Genomic DNA, 22,595 nt, shown 5'->3' with positions numbered 1-22,595 from the left:
CCCCGAAAGGCTGAACACAAGAAGTAAGAAGCCATTAAGTTCAACTGCTCCACAAGTTCAATGTTTTACAATAAGTGCAATTTTAATTTGCCATTAAATCCCCATTTCAGGCTTACATAAGCTCACCCATGTTACCAGAACATCGGTTCATCACTGGAAATGTCACCACAATAAATACGTATAAGAATAGCTGAAGATAAGCAATAAGAGAGGGCAAGTATTGCTTTTGGGAGATAAATCTCTGGAGTCAGTCTTAAAAAACAGTCGTGGGAAGAATCTTGCTAGCTAGGAAAGATACCACATGGTTTAGGCCCTTCACCAAACTTGTGGTAGCATTGATGACCAACATGAATAGGCCCCCAATGCCTGAAGCGATATCTTTGAGCACACCAGGAACGGCACCCAGGGTGTAAAAAGGGAAAGACACAATATCCAGGATCAGGTTAACGGGGACGCTAAGAATCCTGTAGGTCACCATCAGAACGTTGTAGATGTTTTTCGCAATGCCGTTCAAGATGCTGACACCCACTCGGCCCAGGCAGATAAAGATATCCAGAAGAGCGAGGGTTATGCCTTTGATGAAGGTCCACACACCACACAAAATCTTCTGGACAATGCACCTCAGCAAACACCACACGCCTTTCACAAGTTGGCAAATCAGATAGCAAACAAATTTAACCAGTTTCCAGATCGGGGTAACAATGAAGCGGCAAAGGTTTTTCAGAAAGCCACTCTCCTCCTTGGCGGTCTGAGTGTGCTTGCTCTGAGTGTGCTTTTTCACGCATGGTTTGCCCGGTTTCTTCGCCTGGACCTCCTTCACCGAGCGCAACACTGCCTCCAGCTTCTTAGGATCCTGCCTGTCTTGGCCACAGTGGTCCTTGAAGAGCTCAGCTCCAGCAGGAAGCTTCTTCTCAAGAGCTTCTACCGTGAGGTCTTCCAGATGACTCTCAGCATCGGCCTCTTTGATAAATCCCACCGACCAGGTCTCAGCACCATTGTCACAGCAAGCTGCCAGCCAGACGGATTTGGGGACCGCCATTTTGTCCTTGACTTTGAGAGAGGAAGGTATCGCTCCGGAGAGGAGATGGAGATCTTTCCCATTTTCACAGTTGGGAGCCAAACTGTGGCTGACCAACTGCTCAACCTCCCAGTGCCAAAGTTCCTGGAAAGGAGGGGAGAGTGGCACTGCGTTGGTCAGCGTGTGGGTGGCAACGTGGTGGTCATCCTTATGAAGGCAGCTGGGGTTCAGGTTCCCCCTCTCGTACCCAGAGTCTACATAGTCTGCCATGAGGGCCTGGTTCCTCCCCAGATGTTCCAATGCCTCTCCAATCTCAGCTTCAGGCATCATTTCTTCCTGATCGTTTCCAGGGTCATCAATCTGAAAAAGAGAGAAGAGAAACTGCTGAATTCATAATTCCTATTTGCCGTCTTGAGTCATTTCCTGCAAATTGCGAATTCCACCCCCCCCCACTCACCCCCCAAATAAATGGTTGGAAAGAACATTTTGGAAATCTGCAACGATGATGTTAGCTAGGTGGGTAATGAAACATCTGAGAGCCAGTTTGTTTGGGTGATTAAGGCACCAGGCTACAAACCAGGAGACTGTGAGTTCTAGTCCTGTTTTAGCCATGAAAGTTGGCTGGGGTGATTTTGGCTCAATCACCAGGAGACTGTGAGTTCTAGTCCTGTTTTAGCCATGAAAGTTGGCTGGGGTGATTTTGGCCCAATCACCAGGAGACTGTGAGTTCTAGTCCTGACTTAGGCATCACAGCAGATGGGTGACTTTGGGCCCAACTCACCTCACAGGGTTGTTGTTGCAGGGAAAATAGGAGACGTTTTAGGCATATTTGCTGCCTTGACTTATTTATAAAATTAATAAGCAAACCTGAAAGGAAGCAGCCAAGCTTAAAAGAAGCATCACAATATTCCATAATTTTAGAAAACATAAATCATTTCCAATATTTTGGTGATGGCTGTTTTAAGATAATCCTGGTATTGTCCTTTTAAATGGCAAATTTTATAACAAAGCCTGTGTCCAGAGTTAAGAGGCTTGAAATTACGCATAATTTTTAAATGCTCAAATCGAAGGCAAATTTCAAACATGCGCTGCCGTTTTTGAAATCTAGAATTAGCAGCTAGCAATGGGGACAACTGAACTTTCTGATTTTTTATTTGTTTCGGTATTATTTATTGGTCATGGACCAGTCAATTCATAAGCACTTTGGGGGAGAAAGGATGCTGGGAAGATTTTGAGGCAACCCAAGAAAGGTTAATACATACCTAGGATGGGCTTTTTAAAGGTCAGCCTAGTATCTCATGACATAGTTAGGTATCATTAATATAACCATGATTTATGGAATTAACCCAGAAGGATGCTTGCTTTGTACGTGGAGAAACTTTACATGGATTGGTTCTTCAATCATGAAGTTATATAAACCATGTGGAGAAGACTTACGCATAGACCTCCCTTCCTGTTTCAGTTTTTTTTTTTTGCAGCATCGTGTCATGAATTATTTCTTCTGACTCATATTCCAGTGTTGGCAAACCTTTTTGGCACCTAGTGCCGAAACAGGAGTGTACACACATGCATAGGGAGCACCAAAACCCGGAAGAGCAGCTCCCCAGTGCGCAAGCACCGGAAACCGGAAGAGTAGTTCCCCGGCATGCATGTGCACACCGGGAAGCTGAGCTTCTGGTTTACGGCATGCGCATGCACGCCAGGAAGCCGATCTTCCAGTTTTTGGCACTCCCCCGAATGTGAAGACCAGCTGGCCGGCATGCATGTGCATGCCAGAACCTGGAAGAGCAACAGGCGACAGCTGGTGTGCTTAGAGAGATGGCTCTGCGTGCCGTTTCTGGCATGCATGCCATAGGTTCGCCATCAGTCCTATTCCATAGTCGGAAGGTTCTACATTCTGTAACATTCCAAGGTAACTCAAGTAAAAAGGCTAGAAGTCTTCACCACCGCAGGCAACAGAACGTTAAACAAAAGTGGAAATCCCCACATCATTCTTAGGAAGTTAAAAATGACTACATAATTCAGGAATGTGTTGATGTTGTACTCTATTAAATAAACAAGACTACCAAGCAAGGCGGAGTTTTACTTCCATCAAGAAATGTTCCCTGACAGGAACATGGATTTTACATACGACCCCTGACTACGATCCCAAAATCATTGCTAGAACAGTTCTGACCAATTTGACAACTCCGGTGCCAATGGCGTTCTGCACCCACTTAGAAACCACTTGCCTATTATCACCGATGGCCCTCGACTTCTGACCACAATTGAGCCCAAAATTTCTGTGGTTAAGTGAGACAGTTGTTAAGTGAGTTTTGCCCCATTTGCTGAACTTCCTTGCCACTTGTTAAGTGGATTGCTGCAGTTGTTAAATTAATAACATAGTTATTTAATGACTACGCATCCAAATTTTGATGTGACCATGGGGATGCTACGACCATCGTAAATGCGAAAAACAGTCACAAGTCACTTTTTTTTCAGTGCTGCTGTAACTTCAAACAGTTACTTAATGAATGGTTGTTGAGTTCAGACTACTATATTTATATTTTTCAGGTCAAAGTTTCATCCTTCTTCATCCTTTAAAAATAATGGCTTTTTTAGCCTAAACAGAACATTATGGGGAAAATGTAATAGTGACAGAGAACAGATACTGTTTTCCCGAAAATAAGACCTCCCCAGATAATAAGCCCAATCGGGGTTTTGAGCACATGCACTAAAATAAGCCCTCCCACAAAAATAAGCCCTCCCCAAAAATATTGCAACACAGCAGCAGCCATGAGGTGACCACGCTCGCCGCCTCCTGCACCTCAAAAATAATAAGACCTCCCTGAAAATAAGGCCAAGTACTTATTTTGGGAATCAAAAGAAAATAAAACCCTGTCTTATTTTTGGGGAAACACGGTACATTCTCTGTTTTCTGTGGGACAGAAATAGAATTAATGGGTGGAGGCTGATTTTGAGTTAGGCTTTAAGAAACACAACTAATAATAAGAACTCTTTGATGGCAGACCAATGCCTAGAGTAGCAGTGGGCTCTTCTACACTTGAGACAATGAAGTGGAAGCTTGATGGGAAATTGGTTGGATATCACGGATGTCAATATAAAAAAATGACTTATGGCCATTTTCACACATAAGACAGTTGCAGCATCCCCGTGGTCACACGATTAAAATCCAGATGTTTGGCAACTGACTTGTATTTATGACAGTTGCAGTATGTCAGGGTCATGAGGCCAAAACATATAAAGAAAGGTTGCTGGAACTGGGTATGTCTAGTTTAATGAATGAAGGACAAGGGGAGACATGATAGCAGGGTTACAATATCTCAGGGGTTGCCACAAAGAAGAAGGAGTCAAGCTATTCTCCAAGGCACCTGAGAGCAGAACAAGAAGCAATGGGTGGAAACTAATCAAGGAGAGAAGCAACTTAGAACTGAGGAGGAATTTCCTGACAGAACAATTAATCAGTGGAACAACTTGACTCCAGAAGTTGTGAAGACTCCAACATTGGAAGTTTTAAAGAAGATGTTGGATAACCATTTGTCTGAGGTAGTGTAGGGTTTCCTGCCTAAGCAGGGGGTTGGACTAGAAGACCTCCAAGGCCCCTTCCAACTCTGTTATTCTATTCAGTTCAGTTCAGTTCTGTTATATTCCATTCTATTCTCTATTCATATGATCACCTTTGTGACATTCTGACAAGCAAAGACATTTCACTTAGCAACCGTGTTACTAACTTAACAAAGGCAAATTTTTCACTTAACTGCTATGGCAAGAAAAGTCATAAAATGGGGGCAAACTCACTTAACAAGTGTTTCACTTAACAACATAAATTTTGGGCTCAACTGTGGTCGTATCTTGAGGACTACCAGTAGATTACTTGAACATTTTCTCCATCAGTTGCCAAGGTTCTACAAGAAGATGAGAAAGCATCAAAGCTTATTCATCCTCCTTCAAACTCTTTAAATTGGATCCATACTAAGACCATTGTCCACGTAGACATGAACAGAAAGCAGCTGTTGAGATTATTCCAATCAAATCCCATCTCTACCATCAGTGCTTCTTCTGTTGTTGCCATTATTTATCTCAGATCATACCATGAATTCCTTGCATGTCTAGATCAGCCAAGTACCAAATGAGGAACATACAGCAGAGACTGGCGTAGCACGATCTTGTTTCTAAATCATTGAGGATGCTCATCTACTCACCGAACAGACATTGGTGCAACAGAGCTAAACTTGAAATGAAGATTGCACCCTTGGGGACGGAGCCTCATATGTAAGTGTTATTGTTTTGGCTAATTATGCCTAATTGTTCTCACTAGCAGGCAATTATTATACAATGCTACTCAGGTTCTTCTGTTGGTGTATTTTGAACACGAGCTATGAGCTGCTGCCTGGAGTTTGGCTATGTGACGCCCTGTTCAAATACAGCTGGGTCCTTGAGTTACAACCATAATTGCTTGAACTTACAAAAGCATTGAAAAAGAAGTCTGTAGAGATTTCTCTGTCATCCAGGTCATGGTTGTCCCAAAGGGGCTTTTTTAGGAATTTCTTGTTTTCTCTTTGGAAGACATTTCCTTTCTCATCCAAGAAGCTTCTTCAGTTCTGATAGGATGGTGGGGAATGGAAGGATTTATTTTCCTTTTTTAGGACTTTCTTGTTTTCTCTTTGGAAGACATTTCCTTTCTCATCCAAGAAGCTTCTTCAGTTCTGATAGGATGGTGGGGAATGGAAGGATTTATTTTTCTTTTTAGGACTTTCTTGTTTTCTCTTTGGAAGACATTTCCTTTCTCATCCAAGAAGCTTCTTCAGTTCTGATAGGATGGTGGGGAATGGAAGGATTTATTTTCCTTGCAGACAGCTGGTCATAGAGGATGGTTGAAGCACTTAGAAGTTTATCTCTGTCCCCAGGGTCACTTGAGTGGTACAAATGGTTCCTTTAGTCTGTGATTTTTCTTCCCCTGGAAATCCATTCCTACTCTCACACCATTCAAAGGATGTTCATCCCAAATTGTACAGCTAAAAGTCTGTAGAGATTCTCAGTCATCCAGGTCACGGTTGTCCCAAAGGTGCTTTTTCAGGAGGCAACTGGATTTTCTTGGGTTTTTTTTTCTTTTGAAGACCTTTCGCTTCTCATCCAAGAAGCTTCTTCAGCTCTGAACTGAAGAAGCTTCTTGGATAAGAAGCCAAATGTCTTCAAAAGAAAAAAACAAGGAAGTCCAGTTGCCTCCTGAAAAAGCACCTTTGAGACATTGAATAAAAAGCACGATGGTTGCAGCATCCTCAACAAGCACATGATCAAAATGTAGTTGCTTGGCAACTGGCCAGTATTCATGAAGGTTACAGCATCCAGGGGTCATTGCCGTTTGAGATCTTCCCAGCCAGCTTCCAACGCGCAACAGGAGAAGCCAGATTCACTGAACGGCCATGGGATTCACTTAGCAACAGCAGTGATTCATTTCACAGGAGTGGTTTAAAAAAAAAGTCCATAAAATCAGGTGCAACTCGCTTAACGGCTGCCTTGCTTAGCAAACGAAAAGCCTAGTCTCAACTATGGTCATAAATCAAGGACTACCTGTATGTAAGATAACATTTGGTTTTATAAAGTGCCCGGTCTAGACGAGTGAACCAGGCTTTTGCCATTATATGAATCAGGCATTCTTCTATTTCTCCCAGGACAAATGGGGAAAAAAAGTGGGGGGAACATAGCAGAGCTTGACAGCTGATTATATGCTACAGAAATAGTAAATCTCTCTCCTAAGGCATGTTGCTGAAATATTTCTTACTACAACGCTATCTACCAGACCCCTTCTCCATTAGCTACTGGGAGGCACGTCCTACAACCAGACAACACAATTGATTAAAAACCTGAAAGCTCTATTCCTACAACATCTTAAGCTTGATTAGAATTAATCGAATTCTTACTAGGATTCTTAGCACAATGCAAAAAAGGGTCTGTTTTTTTGTTTGTTAGCTTGCTGGCTAATGTAAAGTTCAGTCATACAAATCCAGGAAATGGGCTAATTTAGTAACCTGTTGTATTAAGGAGTGTTACTGCGATCCCTATGCATTCATCTATCCAAGCTAAGGTAAAGATTCCCCTTGCACATATGTGCTAGTTGTTACTGACTCTAGGGGGGGCAGTGCTCATCTCCGTTTCAAAGCCAAAGAGCCAGCGCTGTCCGAAGACGTCTCCGTGGTCACGTGGCCGGCATAACTAAACGCCAAGGTGCACAGAACGCTGTTACCTTCCCACCAAAGGTGGTCTCCATTTTTCTACTTGCATTTTTACATGCTTTCGAACTGCTAGGTTGGCAGAAGCTGGGACAAGGAGCGGGGGCTCACTCTGTTATGCGGCGCTAGGGATTTGAACCGCCAAACTGCCGACCTTCTGATTCATAGCGTCTTAGCCACTGAGCCACCACGTCCCTTAAGAGGGTGGCTTAGAGACTCCTAGGTCCCTAAAAAGGATTCTTAGCACCATGCAAAAAATGGTTTGTTTGTTTGTTAGCTAACTATTATACAATTCCTCGGGTTAATTTAGTAACCTATTATATGAAGGGATGTTACTGTGATCCCTGTGCATTCATCTCTCCAAGATAGACTAACAATAATGTAAAGTGCAGCCTGGGGATGATGGATGCTTTAGCCCAAATATCTAGAATGGGGAAAGGAGGCTACTGTATACATTGTTATTTATAGCTGTCACACCGAGGTCCCAAAGGAGCCTGGATGAAATATTAATTTGTTGCTTAATGTTTTGCCACCTCAGAATGATGATGCTCTCCTGCGCCTCATCCTGAAACCCCAAATACGCCGCCTGTTTTCATGCCCTATCAGGAAAAGCATGCACAGCAGCTAAGGCAGTGAACATAGCATGGCATTAGCTGGTCCTCCAAATAGGCTTTGGAGACTAATTGGCTCCTTGGACACATACAATGCTCGCCTTGAAAGGAGCCTGTTGTAAGCCAACTGAGTCGTCACAATGGGATATGTTTGTTTGAGGGACTCCCCCGGTTGCTTTTTTCCCCTTCCCTATTCATCCTGCAGTCAAACGTCCTTCTGTTTTGAGAAGAAGCTTGTTTGCAGACCACCACGGTCAGGGCAGAGGTTGGTACAATCCTAGCCTCCTTCAGAGGGAACATGGGAACAAGCCGCTTATCAGGTCCTCAGAGAGATCATAAATAGCCTGAGAAACTTCAGGGAGAGAAAGAAATAATAATAATAATAAGCATATATGCCGTATTTTTCGGACTAAAAGACACACCGGAGTAGGAGACTGCACCATGATTTTGAAGAGGTAATTTTTTTAAAAAAAAAAGTTTTTGCACTCTGCGGACCTCCCAAACCCTCTCCACGCCTCGTTTTGGGGGGCGAATAAGGGGGGGCATGTAGAGCTTTGGGAGGCTTGTAGAATGATCCTGGGGGCTGGAGGGGCAAAAGTGAGCAAAAACTGCCTTTTTTTGCTCGTTTTGGCCCTCCCCATCCCCCAGGAGCACTTTGCAAGCCTCCCAAACCCTCTGCATGTCCATTTTTGCAAAGGGTGGGAGGTTTCGATAGGCCACAAATGCTGTATTCAGTGTATAAGACGCACCCAGATTTTCACCCTCTTTTTGGGTGGAAAAAAGGTGCGCCTTATACTCTGAAAAATACGGTATTCCCTCTGCTTTCTTCTCAATATAATGTTTAAGAGGCAAGGCAAGGCAGTCCTGGGAAGAACATCCCAGTCCAACATGCGAAAATTATCAGATCCCACCATGTCGTTAACCCTAAAAATGATGAGATTGGGTCAGAAGCTTCTCCAAGCCATCTTAAGTGTTCTGGAAACAAGTCAAGTCAGATTTTAGTTTAATTTTACAGCAGAGAGTTATCTCGGGGGGGGGGGGGTTAATTTAATTACCAGCATGGGATTATCCCAGGGGTCAACCCGTAGCTCTAGAGCCGCCTATGGCTCTTTCGTCCCTCTGCTGTGGCTCCCTGTCGCCGGTTAGCGCCACAATGGATAGGGCTTTCGGTTAGGACAGGCAGAGGAAAAAGGAAGCCGTGCTAGGAAGGGACTCTATGGTGGAGGAACTGGACTTCTGGTCAGCTCCGAATTGAATGGAGGACTTCCGGTTAGGACCTTTGGGTTGCTGACCCCTGGATTATCCAAGAAAATAGCATCCATGGAAAGCTGGTCTTACATTCCCAGAAATCCTGTCAAAAGTACCAGCTCTGAATTTGTACTAATGGGGAATATCCCCCCTTCCCAAAATGCGAGGCAACATTATCCTTTCTCTCCTTTGATACAATCCACTCCCTGAAATGCCTTTCTTGAAAAAGGCAAAGGTTACTGCTCTCCAGGGGATGAAGCTCACCTCCGTTTCTCAGCTGGGGGAGCCAGTGTTGTCCGAAGACCCTTTCCATGGTCATGTGACTATATGCTGAGATGCACCCAACACTGTTACTGAAGTGGTACCTATTTATCTACCTGCATTTGCTTGCTCTGTCAGCAGGAGTTTTCCTTTAAATATTTTCTGACACTAGCAAAATGTGCCTCCTGCTCCATAAACCACCTTATGCAAAATCCCTTCCAGTGATCTCCTGATTTCATCCTAGTTGAACTCATCCTTCCAGTGATCCCTTGATCTCATCTCTTGATCTCCTCCTAGATCTCATCCTCTGCCCAATGACCTCCTACCCAATTTCTTTAGCCAGGCTGGTAGTAAACAGCACTCTTCTTATCCTCTTGGCTGATGTCTATAGTCATAGCTCTATCACTATCACCACCTGTCTCCTCTCCCTAGATAGCAGGGGCCCAGATGCAAACCCCCCAAATCCCACTTTCATATTGCCAATAATTAGAGATATGGAAGTCCTGCCTAAAATAATTGCTCCCCATTGCAATCCAGAAAAGTGTTTATAATGAAGTGGTTAAAGGAGCTGCTAATTGCACTGTTAAATTAACATCTAGCAAGCCCTCAGTGATGAAGTCAAAAAGAGGCCAGCTTATTACTGAAAATATGCACTTCGTGTATAAAACTTCCAAGCAGAGGCTTCCCCCGAGTAAAAATAAAGTTTCAAATGGTAACAAAACGGAACAACCCTGAAATTATTCTTGGGAGATCTTAGGTGACTAAACAGTCTTAAACTAGACGAATCCCAAGGTCAGTTTTAACACGAGCAGCATCTCATATTCATCTGAAAAAGTTTTCATCAAAAAGAATGGTCAGCCAAATCTGACAGTTATTAGCATGTGGCATAGACCAGAGGTCACCAATTGGTGGTCTGTGAACCACTGGTGGTCTGTGAGAAAATTTTGGTGGTCTGCAAAAAAATTATTTGCATTTTTTAATATTGCACTAAATCAGGGATCCTGAAACTACGCCTGAAACTGGGATGGATACGTGCAATGAGCGTTTGTGTTGCTGCAGAGAGTCTCCCCCTTTGGGGTCTTTCTGTGTGGGTAGGAGGGGGGGGCAGAAATTCCAATTTGGGGTCTGTTTCAGCCTTCTGGTGCGGGGCTTTGGGCGAAGGCTGGTGACAAAGAGCCGGAGGGCCTCGTTCCAGTGGGACTGCATCATGGTCTGGAACTGGCTGACCATCTCAGCCTGCTGAGCCTCCAGGGGCCAATACCTGGCCTTGCACTCCCGCAGGTCTTCCCTTTGCTTGGAAAGCCTATGCTCATAGTGAGGTGCTTCTACTGAGCCTCCTTCTCGGTCAGAACCAATTTGAACTGAGCCGGTTGTTTTGCCAACTCTTTCTCATGGTGGCTGATTAGCTCCAACAACTGCTTCCTGTTGGGATCTTAAGGAGCCCGGGCGGGGAGGCAAGGAGTAACTGGGAGGGGAGGGCCAAATAGAAAGTGGCGAGGTGCCCCTCGAGGTGAGTGACATTGAGTTAGCCACACCCACCCAGTCACATGACCACCTAGCCACACCCACCCAGTCAGTCATTAGGCAGATCATATTAGTGGTCTGCGGGATTTAAAATTATTAATTTAGTGGTCCCTGAGGTCCGAAAGGTTGGTGACCCCCTAGACAATATCTTGGCCAAGTTAACCAACCCTGCTTGGGAGGGAAAAGCAGGAATGTTAAGTTCTGGGCCACAACCACTGGCTAATTTTCTCCCTTTTGTTGGAGTTGGGAAAGGTAGAGAGAAAGAGAAGGAAGTGGACGGCCAGCAGCAAGGTGGTGGACTGAGTTACAGTTGGTGATGGGTGCACCATGGAAAGACCAGGTTAGGAACATATCACCATGGAGAAAACCTATCTAGGTAGTCACTAAGAGTCTATACCTGTGATGGCAAACCTATGGCACGCATGCCCAAAGCAGCACGCAAAGCCATGTCATCTGGCACATGGGGCCTTGCCTGTTTGTCTTCTGGGTTTCTGGTGTGCATGTTCATGCGACGATCAGCTGTTCTTTGTGCGCACAGCAGTGCCAAAAACCAGCACACACATGGAATGCCGGCCAGCTGATTGTTGCGTGCTAGGACCTGGAAGTTCGGCTTTTCCAGAGCATAATCCCTTAATGTACGCGGCAGTGCCAAAAACTGGCCTGTGCATGTGCGCCAGCCAGCTGATCATCAGACACGCATGCACACCAGGACCCGGAAGTTCGGTTTTTCCGGACCATGGACCCATCAAGCGTGCACATACACGTGTGATGTTTCCGCATGACCATCACTGGTCTATACCAACTGGATGGCACCTAATCAATTGATCCTTAGCCAGAGATTTTCTGGGCATTAGATTAAAACTACCGTCGCGTTTTGCTGGCAAGGCCAAACCCTGAAGGAGATCATGTTTGGGGAAATCTGAATTCCAACATCAAGTGTCATTCTTTTTCGATCCATTTGCCTTCCCCAAACTGACGGTGCACACCCAGTTTATGCCTTGCTTTCCTTCAAGGGGAAACGCTGTGTCTAGCCTGTTCCATTTTTGGAACGCATTAGAGCCACTCCTCCACCTGCATAGCTGCTTCAAAAGAGACAATTAGCAAGTTGCAGAGAAGGATTGGCATTGAATTTCCTAACATTCCCTTCACGCTCTTTCCTTAAATTTCACCTGCGTGCTGAAACATTCATTCCTATCAGATACTGTCAGCCTTCCCAGGTAGATCCGATAGGAAACGTATCAGCTAATTCTATTTTACTGTAAAACAGCAATAAAGTTTGCAAGTCTGAAAGTACAATACTCCCGCCATCTCCTTTACAACCCAAGAAAGTAGGTAGGGTCCCTTGTGAGTCTCTTGCCCTTCCCATTTCATAGCTGTGGGCTATGTGGTCTCTTATCTAACTGTTCCCTAGGCAGTGTCTCTTTCTTCAGTCACCCAAGGTCTTTCCCACATACCACTACGCATACTTCATGTGATTGAATTGATACAGTTTCTTCTACACCAGGCTCTAAATTCACCTTTGCTTTACAGCATTTGGATTATGGCCAGATACAGGATCACAGTTTTCTTTTCAAGGAAACGTTGTAACTGTATGTTTACTTAGGGACATAAAACTATGGATTCTACATTGGGAAATAGGTATAGGGAATAGGCAGGGAATGGCATAGAGCTGAGGTGGCGCAGTGGTTAGCGTGCAGTACTGCAGGCTATTCTGCTGACTGCCGGCTGCCTGCAATTTGGCAGTTCAAATCCCACCAGGCTCAAGGTTAACTCATCCTTCCATCCTTCCGAGGTGGGTAAAATTAGGACCCAGATTGTTGGAGGGCAATAGGCTGACTCTGTAAGCCGCTTAGAGAGGGCTGTAAAAGCACTATGAAGCGGTATATAATTCTAAGTGCTATTGCTATGACTGCTCTTGAAGCTAAATCTGTAAATCACAAAAAAAGTCTTGTGTTTGCACCAAATGATTAAAATAACACCACCAATTAAAGTAAAAGCTATTGATTTTTTTTTAGTGCCTTCAAATCAGCATTCTCCTGCCAACAGCCCAGACACATCGCTTCAATTTTCTTGACAAGGGTTCCCAACTGCTTGCTTTCTTCCTAGGTTTGAGAGAGAGTTGTCTGTCCAAGGTCATCACTGGCTTTTTGAGTAGGACAGGACTAGAAGCCACAGGCTTTCAGTCTCTATTCTGATGAGTTGAGATTTTTTTTTTAATTAAGGCACAAAAAATGTCATTTTTATCATCCTTTCAGAGTTCTAGAATGCATGTTATCTTTTTGTCTGAAATCCCCAGTATTTTTTAAAAAATGAGTCAAACTTAAAATAATAAGTTCCTTCCATGCTGCTCTTTATCCTTCCTTCCCCCTCCTTCTATATCTCTGTTTTAGTCCTTATAACGGCGCTTACTACAGTAAATATTACACTAGCTTTCCTTAGTTAAACTTGCTAAGCAATCATTCTCTGTGCAGTAAGCAAACTTATGGGATGGATGTGACTTCCCAAAATGTTAAAAACTGCGCACTTAATAGGATTTCACAGAGCCATTCAGCCATTTGATATTTTACAATGCCAAAGGGACATCAAACTCAAGCTGATGTATCCCATCCAAAGCTATAAATGACACATTTAGATACACATTTTTAAAGATACACATTTTTAAATGTCAGCACATACAGTGTACTATTAGGACACCTAAATCAAAGGTAACAATGGATTTAGAGATACTAAATAATAATAGCAGTTGTTGTTGCTATTGTTAATCTCTTTTATTCATTAAACATGAAACTCAGTCAACTGAACATTTAAAAATGTATCACAAATACCATTGACTGGTGTTGATGGTTAATACGGATTGCTGCCAGCATCCATGTGTCAATCAAGTATCTTCATTATTATTATCTCTTTTATTCATTAAACATGAAACTCAGTCAACTGAACATTTAAAAAATGTGTCGCAAATACCATCGACTGGTACTAATGGTTGTCGATAAGAAAGATAAACAAAATCTGGATAGTGGATGTGGCAGTGACTGGAGACAGAAGAATAGAAGAGAAAGAACTGGAGAAGATAACAAAATACCAAAAACCTAAAAATAGAAATAGAGCGACTATGGCAAAGGCAAGCAAGGGTAGTACCAATAGTAATAGGTGCCTTGGGTGCAATCCAAAAACAACTGGAGCACCACTTGAAACCATAGGCATTGACAAATTTGCCATCAGTCAATTGCAGAAGGCAGCTTTGCTTGGAACTGCTTCTATCCTGCGATGCTATCTGTAAACATCCGTCAAACATCCAGATCTGCCTATCCCAGGTCCTTGGTAAGGACTCGATAGGTAGACCAAAATGCCAAACCCAGACTGAACATCTGGCTGACTGTGCAATGGTCAAATAATATGCAATGCAATAGTATTTGTAAAAAGCACCAAAGCTACTTTTAAAACAACAGATTGGCCAGATTGCTGGCTTAGGAAGGAAACATCTTTTTCTGGAGATTGTTGCAAATATAATACGGAATGAATGGAATGCACATGTGCGTTCATAGAGAACCACATGGCATGAAACCGTTCCAATTGCTTCTTCTCTTAGCAGTTCCCAGTGCCATGAATCATGCTTTTGGTCAACAGAGGACTCCCTTAGCCCACCCATCCCCTTATAACCGATGAGATTCACTGCATCAGCTTTTGCCAGCCTGTTTACCCCTCCAGGTACAATGGATTTTGGTTGTTTTTTTCAACTCCAACAAAGGCCCACCCAGCCATAACCAATTTATGGGACCTGAAAGTCCGGTTTATAAAGTGACCCACACCTCAGAGAAGCAACCCAAAAGGATTAGCAATTTGGTGGTTTGGTGGGTGGATGACTTCAGCAGGGTGAATGGAGGCTTGCCTTGGTTAAAGAACGCAGGGGATCTTCACCAAGGAATCTGCTGAAGCTGACTGCAGCTCTCTTCCTAAGCCACAGAGCACGGTTCAACATGACTTGGCATGCAAAGAGTTGCATTCTAGAGATCTCTTCTGGGACCGAATGCAACCCTCTTTTCCTTCTCAGCATCCCCACAAGTCTATCTAAAGAGCTGTGGTGGCACAGGAGGGGTTAGTACGCAGTATCGCAGGCTGACTCCGCTCACTGCCAGGAGTTCGAATCCTGACTGGCTCAAGGTTGTGACTCAGACTTCCATCCATCCAGGGTCATTAAAAATAACGAGGGCCCAGATGGTTGGGGGGGGGGGAAATAGGGAGGGCAAAACGGCGTAGAGAGGCCTGTGTAAAGCACTACGAAGTGGTATTTCATTTTGATTTGATTTGTCAATCGTTTACGAAGTAATAGATATAAGAATAAACATGAGGATGAATTAAATGGGTAGGAATAACTGGGCACAGGAGGACAGCAACGGTAGGCAGAATGGTGCCTTAAGTGCTATTGCTATCTTGTCCAGGATTGCATGTGCTGCAAGGTCTTTTTGCAGGCAGGCAGGCAGGCTCTAGACTAGGCAGATCGCATGGACTGACCCAGCGCATCTCCTATATTGCACCCCAATGGGACGTCCCATGGCAGGGGCGTCTGCACGCCTGCACTCACACACATGCACACACATACACGCATGCACATACACACGCATGCACACACGCATGCACACACCCCGTTTCGTGCTTTCCCCCCACGAATCGCTCTCCCGCCGCCCCGAGGCTCTCACCTGCGGCTCCACCAGCCAGCGCGCCTCCTGCCCCTCCTCCTCCAGCTCCTCTTGCCCGGCGGGCTCCCCTGGGGTGTATCGGAAGGCGGCGAAAAGCGGGACCTTCTCCCGCGTGCTGTAGAGGGTGGCGAAGCGCGGCTCCCCGCGGTACTTCTGGCAGACCTTGGCCACCTGCTCGGCCGGGAAGCCCGCGGGGGGCGCCTGCCCGTAGAAGAAGGCATCGCACTCGGCGAAGCCCGGCTGGTCGTCGCCCACCACTCGGCCCTCGGCGGTGGAGGCGGCCCAGGCCAGCAGGGCCAGGAGGCAGGCGGGGAAGGCGGCTCGCATCTTGGCGGGGGCTCTTTGCCCGAAGGGAGAGAAGAAACGGCCGGCGCTTCAGGCACGCAGAGAAGGAGAGAGAGAGAGGGGGAGACGCTCCCGCCGAGGGTTCCTGCCTGTCTTCCTTCCTGGCTGGCTGGCTGCGATCCTGGCCGGGCACCCGGGAGCTTGTGAGCCGCGGAGCCTCTGGGAGGGCCGAGATATAGGAAAGGGCGCCCGCTGCCAGCAGACGCGCCGCCTCAGGACTCAGCGCGCGGTGGCGCCTCCTGCACGTGAGGAACGGGGCTGAGTCACGCCAGGCGGGGAGGTTGCGCTCCTCAGCCTCCCCCACTTCCCCCCTCCCTCTCCCTTTCCCTCCCTCTCTTCACCCCTCTGTCATCCTCTCCCCTCTCTCCTTCCCAACCTCCCTCTCTCCCCCTTCCTCCCCTCCCTCTCTTCCCCTCTCCCTCTTTTTCTCCCTTTCCCCTTCTCTCTCTCTCTCTCACCCCTTTTGTTACCTCCCACCCTCTCTCTTTCTCTCCATTCCCCCCTCTCTCCCTCCCACTTTCCTTCCCTTCTTTTTCTCCCTCCCCCCTCTCCCCCTCTTTCCCTCCCTTTTTCTCCCTCCCCCTCCCTCCCTCTCACCCTTTTCGTTACCTCCCTCCCTCTCTTTCTCTCCCTCCCTCTCCCCTCTTTCCCTCCCTTCCCTTTTTCTCCCTCCCCCTCCCTCCCTCTCACCCCTTTCGTTACCTCCCTCCCTCTCTCTTTCTCTCCCTCCCTCTCCCCTCTTTCCCTCCCTTCCCTTTTTCTCCCTCCCCCTCCCTCCCTGTCACCCCTTTCGTTACCTCCCTCCCTCTCTCTCTCCCTCTCCCTCCCCCCTCTCCCCCGTTCCTCCCTTCTTTTTCTCCCTCCCCCTCTCTCTGACCCCTTTCATCACCTCCCTCTCTCTTTCTCTCCCTTCCCCCTCTCTCTCCCTCCCCCTCTCCCACCTCTTTTCCTCCCCCTTCTCCTTTTCTCCCTCCCCCTCTCTCTCCTCTCACCCCTTACTTACCTCTCCCTGTCTCTCTCTCCTGCCCCCTTCTTCCCCCTCTCCCCCTCCCTTTCCCTCCTTCTCTCCCCCTCTTTTTCTCCCTCCCCCTCCCCGCTCTCTTTTCCTCTCACCCCTTTCGTTACCTCCCTCCCTCTCTTTCTCTTCCTCTCCCTCCCCTTCGCCCTCTCCCTCCCTCCCTCTCCCCCTCTATCTTTCCCTCTCTCTATCCCCCCTCTTTCTCTCCCTCCCCCTCTATTCACCCCTCTCTCTTCCTCTCCCCTCTCTCATTCCCTCCCTCCCTCTCTCCCCTACCCCTTCCCCCCTCTCTTTCCCTCCCTCCCCCTCTCTCCCTCCCTTTCCCCCCCCCCCCGGCGCTTTTCTTCCTGTCAAAAATCTACGTCACGGGGCAGCGGGCGGCTCGGCCTGACTTTTGGCTGCCGTCCACCACCCATCCTCAGAACGGGAGGAGGAGGAGGAAGAAGGGGGGCGAAGGCGGGGAATGCTGCAATGCGGTCGGGATCCCCCGACGGGAGAGATTTTTTTCCGAGGAGTCGGCAAATCGACGCCCCCTGCGGCGCAGCGGCCGCTAGCGAGGAACGGGGCGGCCGCTGCGGCTTGTTCGCTCAGCCCAGGGCCCGTTTTCCTTAACAACCGGGCATGGATCCTTTGTATGAACGGCCGTTGGACCCCTGGATTTAACGGCGGCCACGCTCGGTGCGGTCGGTTTGCATCCTTCAAGCCTTCAGGTTTAAGATTGACCGTGTGTGACCCAGTCACTGGGGTCTCTAAGACGCAGCTGATGGTGGAGGGGATGGCCTCAATAACCCCCAGCCATTTACATTTTGCAATTAATCACGGTTAAACAAATCATAAATCAACCTCTTCAAAACAGAAAGCGTTGAGGAAAGGGGCACCATACAAAATCAAATCCACGGCTGTTCCAAAGGTGCTTTTTTCAAGGGGCAACTGGACTTTCTTGGTTTTTTTTTTTTTGAAGACCTTTCCCTTCTCATCCAAGAAGCTTCTTCAGCTCTGAGCTGAAGACTTCAACGGAAAAAAGGAAAAGAAAATAAAGTCCAGATGCCTCTTTGAAAAAGCACCTTTGGGACAACTATGACCTGGATGAGGGAGAATCTCCATAGAGATGAATCCATGGGTCTTTGAGGGGTTTTATTATCCCAACGGATCCTATGAACACAAAGCCTTAAATTCACAAGAGATTTTGATGACAGATTTCTCCCGATCCCTGAAAATAATCCACAGGCAGCAATAGAAGCAATAAGGTTTTGGCAGAGATGGAGCATAATCAGTGGAAAGTTCAACTGTGGGCATATTTTTCTGTAGAACCTCTGTGTTGGGCACTATTAATAGCAACAGCACTTATATACCGCTTTACAGTGCTTTCACAGCCCTCTCTAAGCGGTTTACAGAGTCAGCCTATTGCCCCCCAACAATTTGGGTCCTCATTTTACCGACCTTGGAAGGATGGAAGGCTGAGTCAAACTTGAGCCTGGTGGGGTTCGATCTGCCGAACTGCAGTCAGCTGAATCAGCCTGCAGTAGAGAACAACTGCACCACTGCAGCTGACTCTAATAGTAGATACAGGTAATCTATGACCCTAATTGGGACCAGCAACTCCATCACTAAGTAAAGGGGTTGTTAAGCAAAATATCACATGACTACCCCACTTAGCGATGGCAGTTTGGGGTATGGTCCTTAAGCAAATCATCTGAGCTTGTTAAGCATGCCATCGGGACAGCGATTGTGACTTCCTGCTGGCTTCCCCATTGACTCTGCTTGCTTGAAACCAGCTGAGAAGGTTGCAAATGATGATCAGGCAACCATGAGACTCTGCAGCCATCATAAATGCGGGACAGTTGTCCCTGAACTATGATCCTATGGCCTGCAGGGATGTTGCAACAGTCCTAAGAGTAAGGATTGTTCGTAAGTCACTTTTTTCAGCACCTTTATGACTTCGGACAGTCACCAAACAAATGGTTGTTAAGGGAAGAAGACTAAACTAAAAATAAAACCCCACACTGTATATCTTAATGCAGCCTTTATGAAATTGAAGTTCTTGAGATCCTTAAGACTTCATCTCCTATTATCCTCACCCAGAATAGACAATGGCACTACCTTGGAGAAGACAACTATGAAACTTTTGTGAACTGTTAATAGTATTTACTTCCTGGGCTCCAAAATCACCACAAATGGGGGCTACAGCCAAGAAATTAAAAGACGATTGCTGCTGGGGAGGAAAGCTATGGCAAATCTAGACAGCATACTAAAAAGCAGAGGCATCACCCTGCCAACCAAAGTGCATATAGTCAAGGCTATGGTTTCCCCAGTTGCAATGGATGGCTGTGAAAGTTGGACTATAAGAAAGGCTGAGCGCCAAAGAATGGAGGCCTTTGAACTCTGGAGCTGGAGAAGACTCCTGTGAGTCCCTTGGACTGCAAGGCAATCAAACTGGTCAGTCCTAGAGGAGATCAACCCTGACTGCTCCTTAGAAGGCCAGATCCTGAAGATGAAACTCAAATCCTTTGGCCACCTAATGAGAAGGAAGGATTCACTGGAGAAGAGCCTAATGCTGGGAATGATTGAGGGCAAAAGAAGAAGAGGACGACAGAGAATGAGGTGGCTGGATGGAGTCACCGAAGCAGTGTGAGCTTAAATGGACTCCAGAGGATGGTAAAGGACAGAAAGGTCTGGAGGAACATTGTCCATGGGGCCTCAATGGGTCAGACCCAACTTTATGACTAACAGCAACAACAATAGTAGCACCATCCCAGAATTCAGTGTGCAGTTTGATAACTCTGCTCTACAGAAAATATTGCACAACTGGGGGAGAAATGCAGAAAAGAGTAGCCCAAATTATCTGTCATTCGGGTTGAAGGAAAGTGCAGCATCTGGAGTTTTATCTTAGAAAGAAAAAGAAAGGGGGGTTGACAGAACGAATTAAATGATGCATTGCGGGGGGCAGGTAGATGAATGGACAGAGACCATCCTAAGAAACTCATCCTCCTTTCTCATCTTTAAAGAGAAGCAGATTCTTTAGAAGTAATGCATTGATTGTCACCAACCCGCATGGCTTTCAAGGGGAACCAGGCAAATTCATAGAAAGATTGAAATGTCTTTGAAGATTAGTAGCTCAGGTTGGTAGTTATGTTGTTGGTTTGAGCTCCGAGCTTGGCGATTTGGTTGCAAATGTTTCAGCCCCATTCAAGGAGACATCACCAGTGCGCTTTGGATCAATCCATGGAAGAGGTCTCCTTGAATGGGGATGAAGTGTTTGCAATTAAATCACCAAACTTGGAGCTCAACCCAAAACTTCGTAGAAAGATTATTAATGCTTCCGGTTTGTGCCCACGTGAAGAATGGGAGACGAGGTTCTATAGACAGTATAGAGTTAGATTGATGTCGTAAGTCATCTTCCAGCGATTCTAAACCAAGGAACAGAAATCTTATCTAAGGCCAGTTCATACAGTTCTTTTATTGCACTGAAAACAAAGTATTTAGAAAGTGGAGATACATCAAAAGCAAAGTATTTTGTGGATGAGTTCAAATTATACATCTGCTTATTACTTGAGGTGGAGGAAGCGTAAATTAAGGGGTTTTTTAGTAAAATATTTTTTAAGAATTTGTAGGGATTCTGGGGTTGGGGGGTGGGAGGAGGTCAGGAGCGATGACAGAGCCAGGTCACTAGGTGTGGTCGCGAGCGGAAGGAGTGGAAGGGAGGAGGAGGGGGAGGATATCATTCCTATACAGGGCTCTTTGATTCCAACGGTCGTAGGGAGGGGCAGATGCGAGGACAGAAGAACTCGTAGTCGGTTGGGAGACCGTGGGTGCTGGTTACACCCGGTCGCTTGTACCAACCCCCGCGTTCTAGGTGGTCAGGAGTTGCAGACCCAGGGCCTGAGGCTGTTGTTATGCAATGCGAGGTCCGTTGTTAATAAGGCCCCCCTCATTCACGACCTAATTGCGGAGGGGGAGCCGGACCTCGCGGGAATAACGGAGACCTGGTTGGGCCACGAGGGAGGTTTACCCCTCGTGGAAATGTGCCCACCAGGCTACCGAGCATTTCACCAGCCTAGGGCCCAGGGAAGGGGCGGTGGGGTGGCAGCAATTATTCGGGAGGATTTAGAGCCGAGGGAGTCTACTGTGCCACAGACGTCCGGATGTGAATCCCTTGTTGTGAAATGGGGCCCTGGGAGACAGTTGGGCCTGCTGATAGTATACCTGGCTCCTCGCTATACATCAGCGGCCCTGCCTGAACTCCTTGAGCTGATCGCATCGGTGGCGGTTGAGACCCCCAAACTTTTAGTGATGGGGGATTTTAACCTACCATCGATGGGAGAAGCATCAGAGGGGGTTCGGGAGTTCATGGCTTCCATGACAGCCATGGACCTGACCCAATTGATTCAGGGCCCGACACACGAGGGAGGTCACACCCTGGACCTTGTTTTTGTCTCTGGCCAGTGGTTGAGTGATCTGGGAGGAGGGGATTTAACCATCACTCCCCTGTCATGGTCAGATCACTCACTCCTTCGTCTTGACTTCCCTGGTGCTACCTCCCGCTGCGGGGAGGCGGAACCGGAAAGCATTAGATGGTTCCGCCCCAGGCGCCTGATGGAACCGGATAGGTTCCAGACGGAGCTTGGGCCACCACCTGTAACCCTGACCCGCCCCCGGGTAGAGGACCTGGTGGTCGCGTGGAATAATGTGACTACCGGGGCCTTGAACCGGGTGGCGCCTTTGCGGCCTCTCCGGCGGCAACGATCTACCCTGGCCCCTTGGTTTACCGAGGAGCTAAGGGTGATGAAATGCCGCAAGAGACGCCTAGAGAGTCGTTGGAGATCCTCCCGTTCTGAATTTGATCGAACACAGGCACGAGCCCATTTAAGGACGTACCTTGTGGCATTGAGAGTGGCCAAACGCCAATATTGTGCCACTCTCATTGCATCGGCAGAGAACCGCCCTGCCGCCCTGTTTCGGGTGTCCCGCTCCCTCTTGTTTCAGAGGCTGCGGGAGGCCCCTTTACAGGGCAGAGCAGAGGAATTTGGGAAATATCTGCAGGATAAAATCGCTCAAATCAGGAAGGATTGGGTCCCTGTCAGTGGTTCAATGGAGACGTCCGTGGCGAGTCTTGAGGAATCGACCTGGGAGGAGTTTGACTTGGTTGCCATCGAGGATTTGGACAGAATGCGTGGACGACTGCGACCCACCACATGTTTATTGGACCCGTGCCCCTCCTGGCTTGTACTGGCATCCTGGGAGGTTACACGAGACTGGCTCCTGGGCCTAGTGAACGCTTCGTTGAGCGAGGGGTCTCTCCCGGCCGCCTTGAAAGAGGCGGTGGTGAGACCCTTGCTTAAGAAGCCTTCCCTGGACCCTCTGGAGCTGGCCAATTATCGTCCTGTCTCCAACCTTCCCTTTTTGGCGAAGGTTGTAGAGAGTGTGGTGGCTTACCAGTTTCCACGACATCTGGAGGAAAATGTTTATCTAGACCCGCGCCAGTCCGGCTTCCGCCCCAGTCACAGCACGGAGACGGCCTTGGTCGCGTTGGTGGATGATCTCTGGAGGGCCAGAGATAGAGGTTGCTCCTCTATCCTGGTCCTATTAGACCTCTCGGCGGCTTTTGATACCATCGACCATGGTATCCTGCTGCGCCGGCTGGAG

At 47.1% G+C, this 22,595-nt stretch overlaps 1 protein-coding gene across 1 annotated transcript; it reads right to left on the bottom strand.

Annotated features, from left to right (window-relative positions):
• ENDOD1 (endonuclease domain containing 1) lies at positions 1–16,220 on the bottom strand. Its single transcript, XM_081950711.1, has 2 exons — positions 15,590–16,220; positions 1–1,378 (listed from the first exon to the last, which is right to left on the bottom strand). Exons 1-2 carry the CDS (start codon positions 15,914–15,916, stop codon positions 254–256), a joined length of 1,452 nt encoding a protein of 483 aa, XP_081806837.1. The 5' UTR covers positions 15,917–16,220; the 3' UTR covers positions 1–253.
• Positions 16,221–22,595: the final 6,375 nt, after the last annotated feature.

Source organism: Natrix helvetica (genome assembly GCF_964273705.1).
Source record: "Natrix helvetica genome assembly, chromosome: 4".
NCBI lineage: Eukaryota > Metazoa > Chordata > Lepidosauria > Squamata > Natricidae > Natrix > Natrix helvetica.
This window is presented reverse-complemented; position numbering and strand designations above follow the sequence as displayed.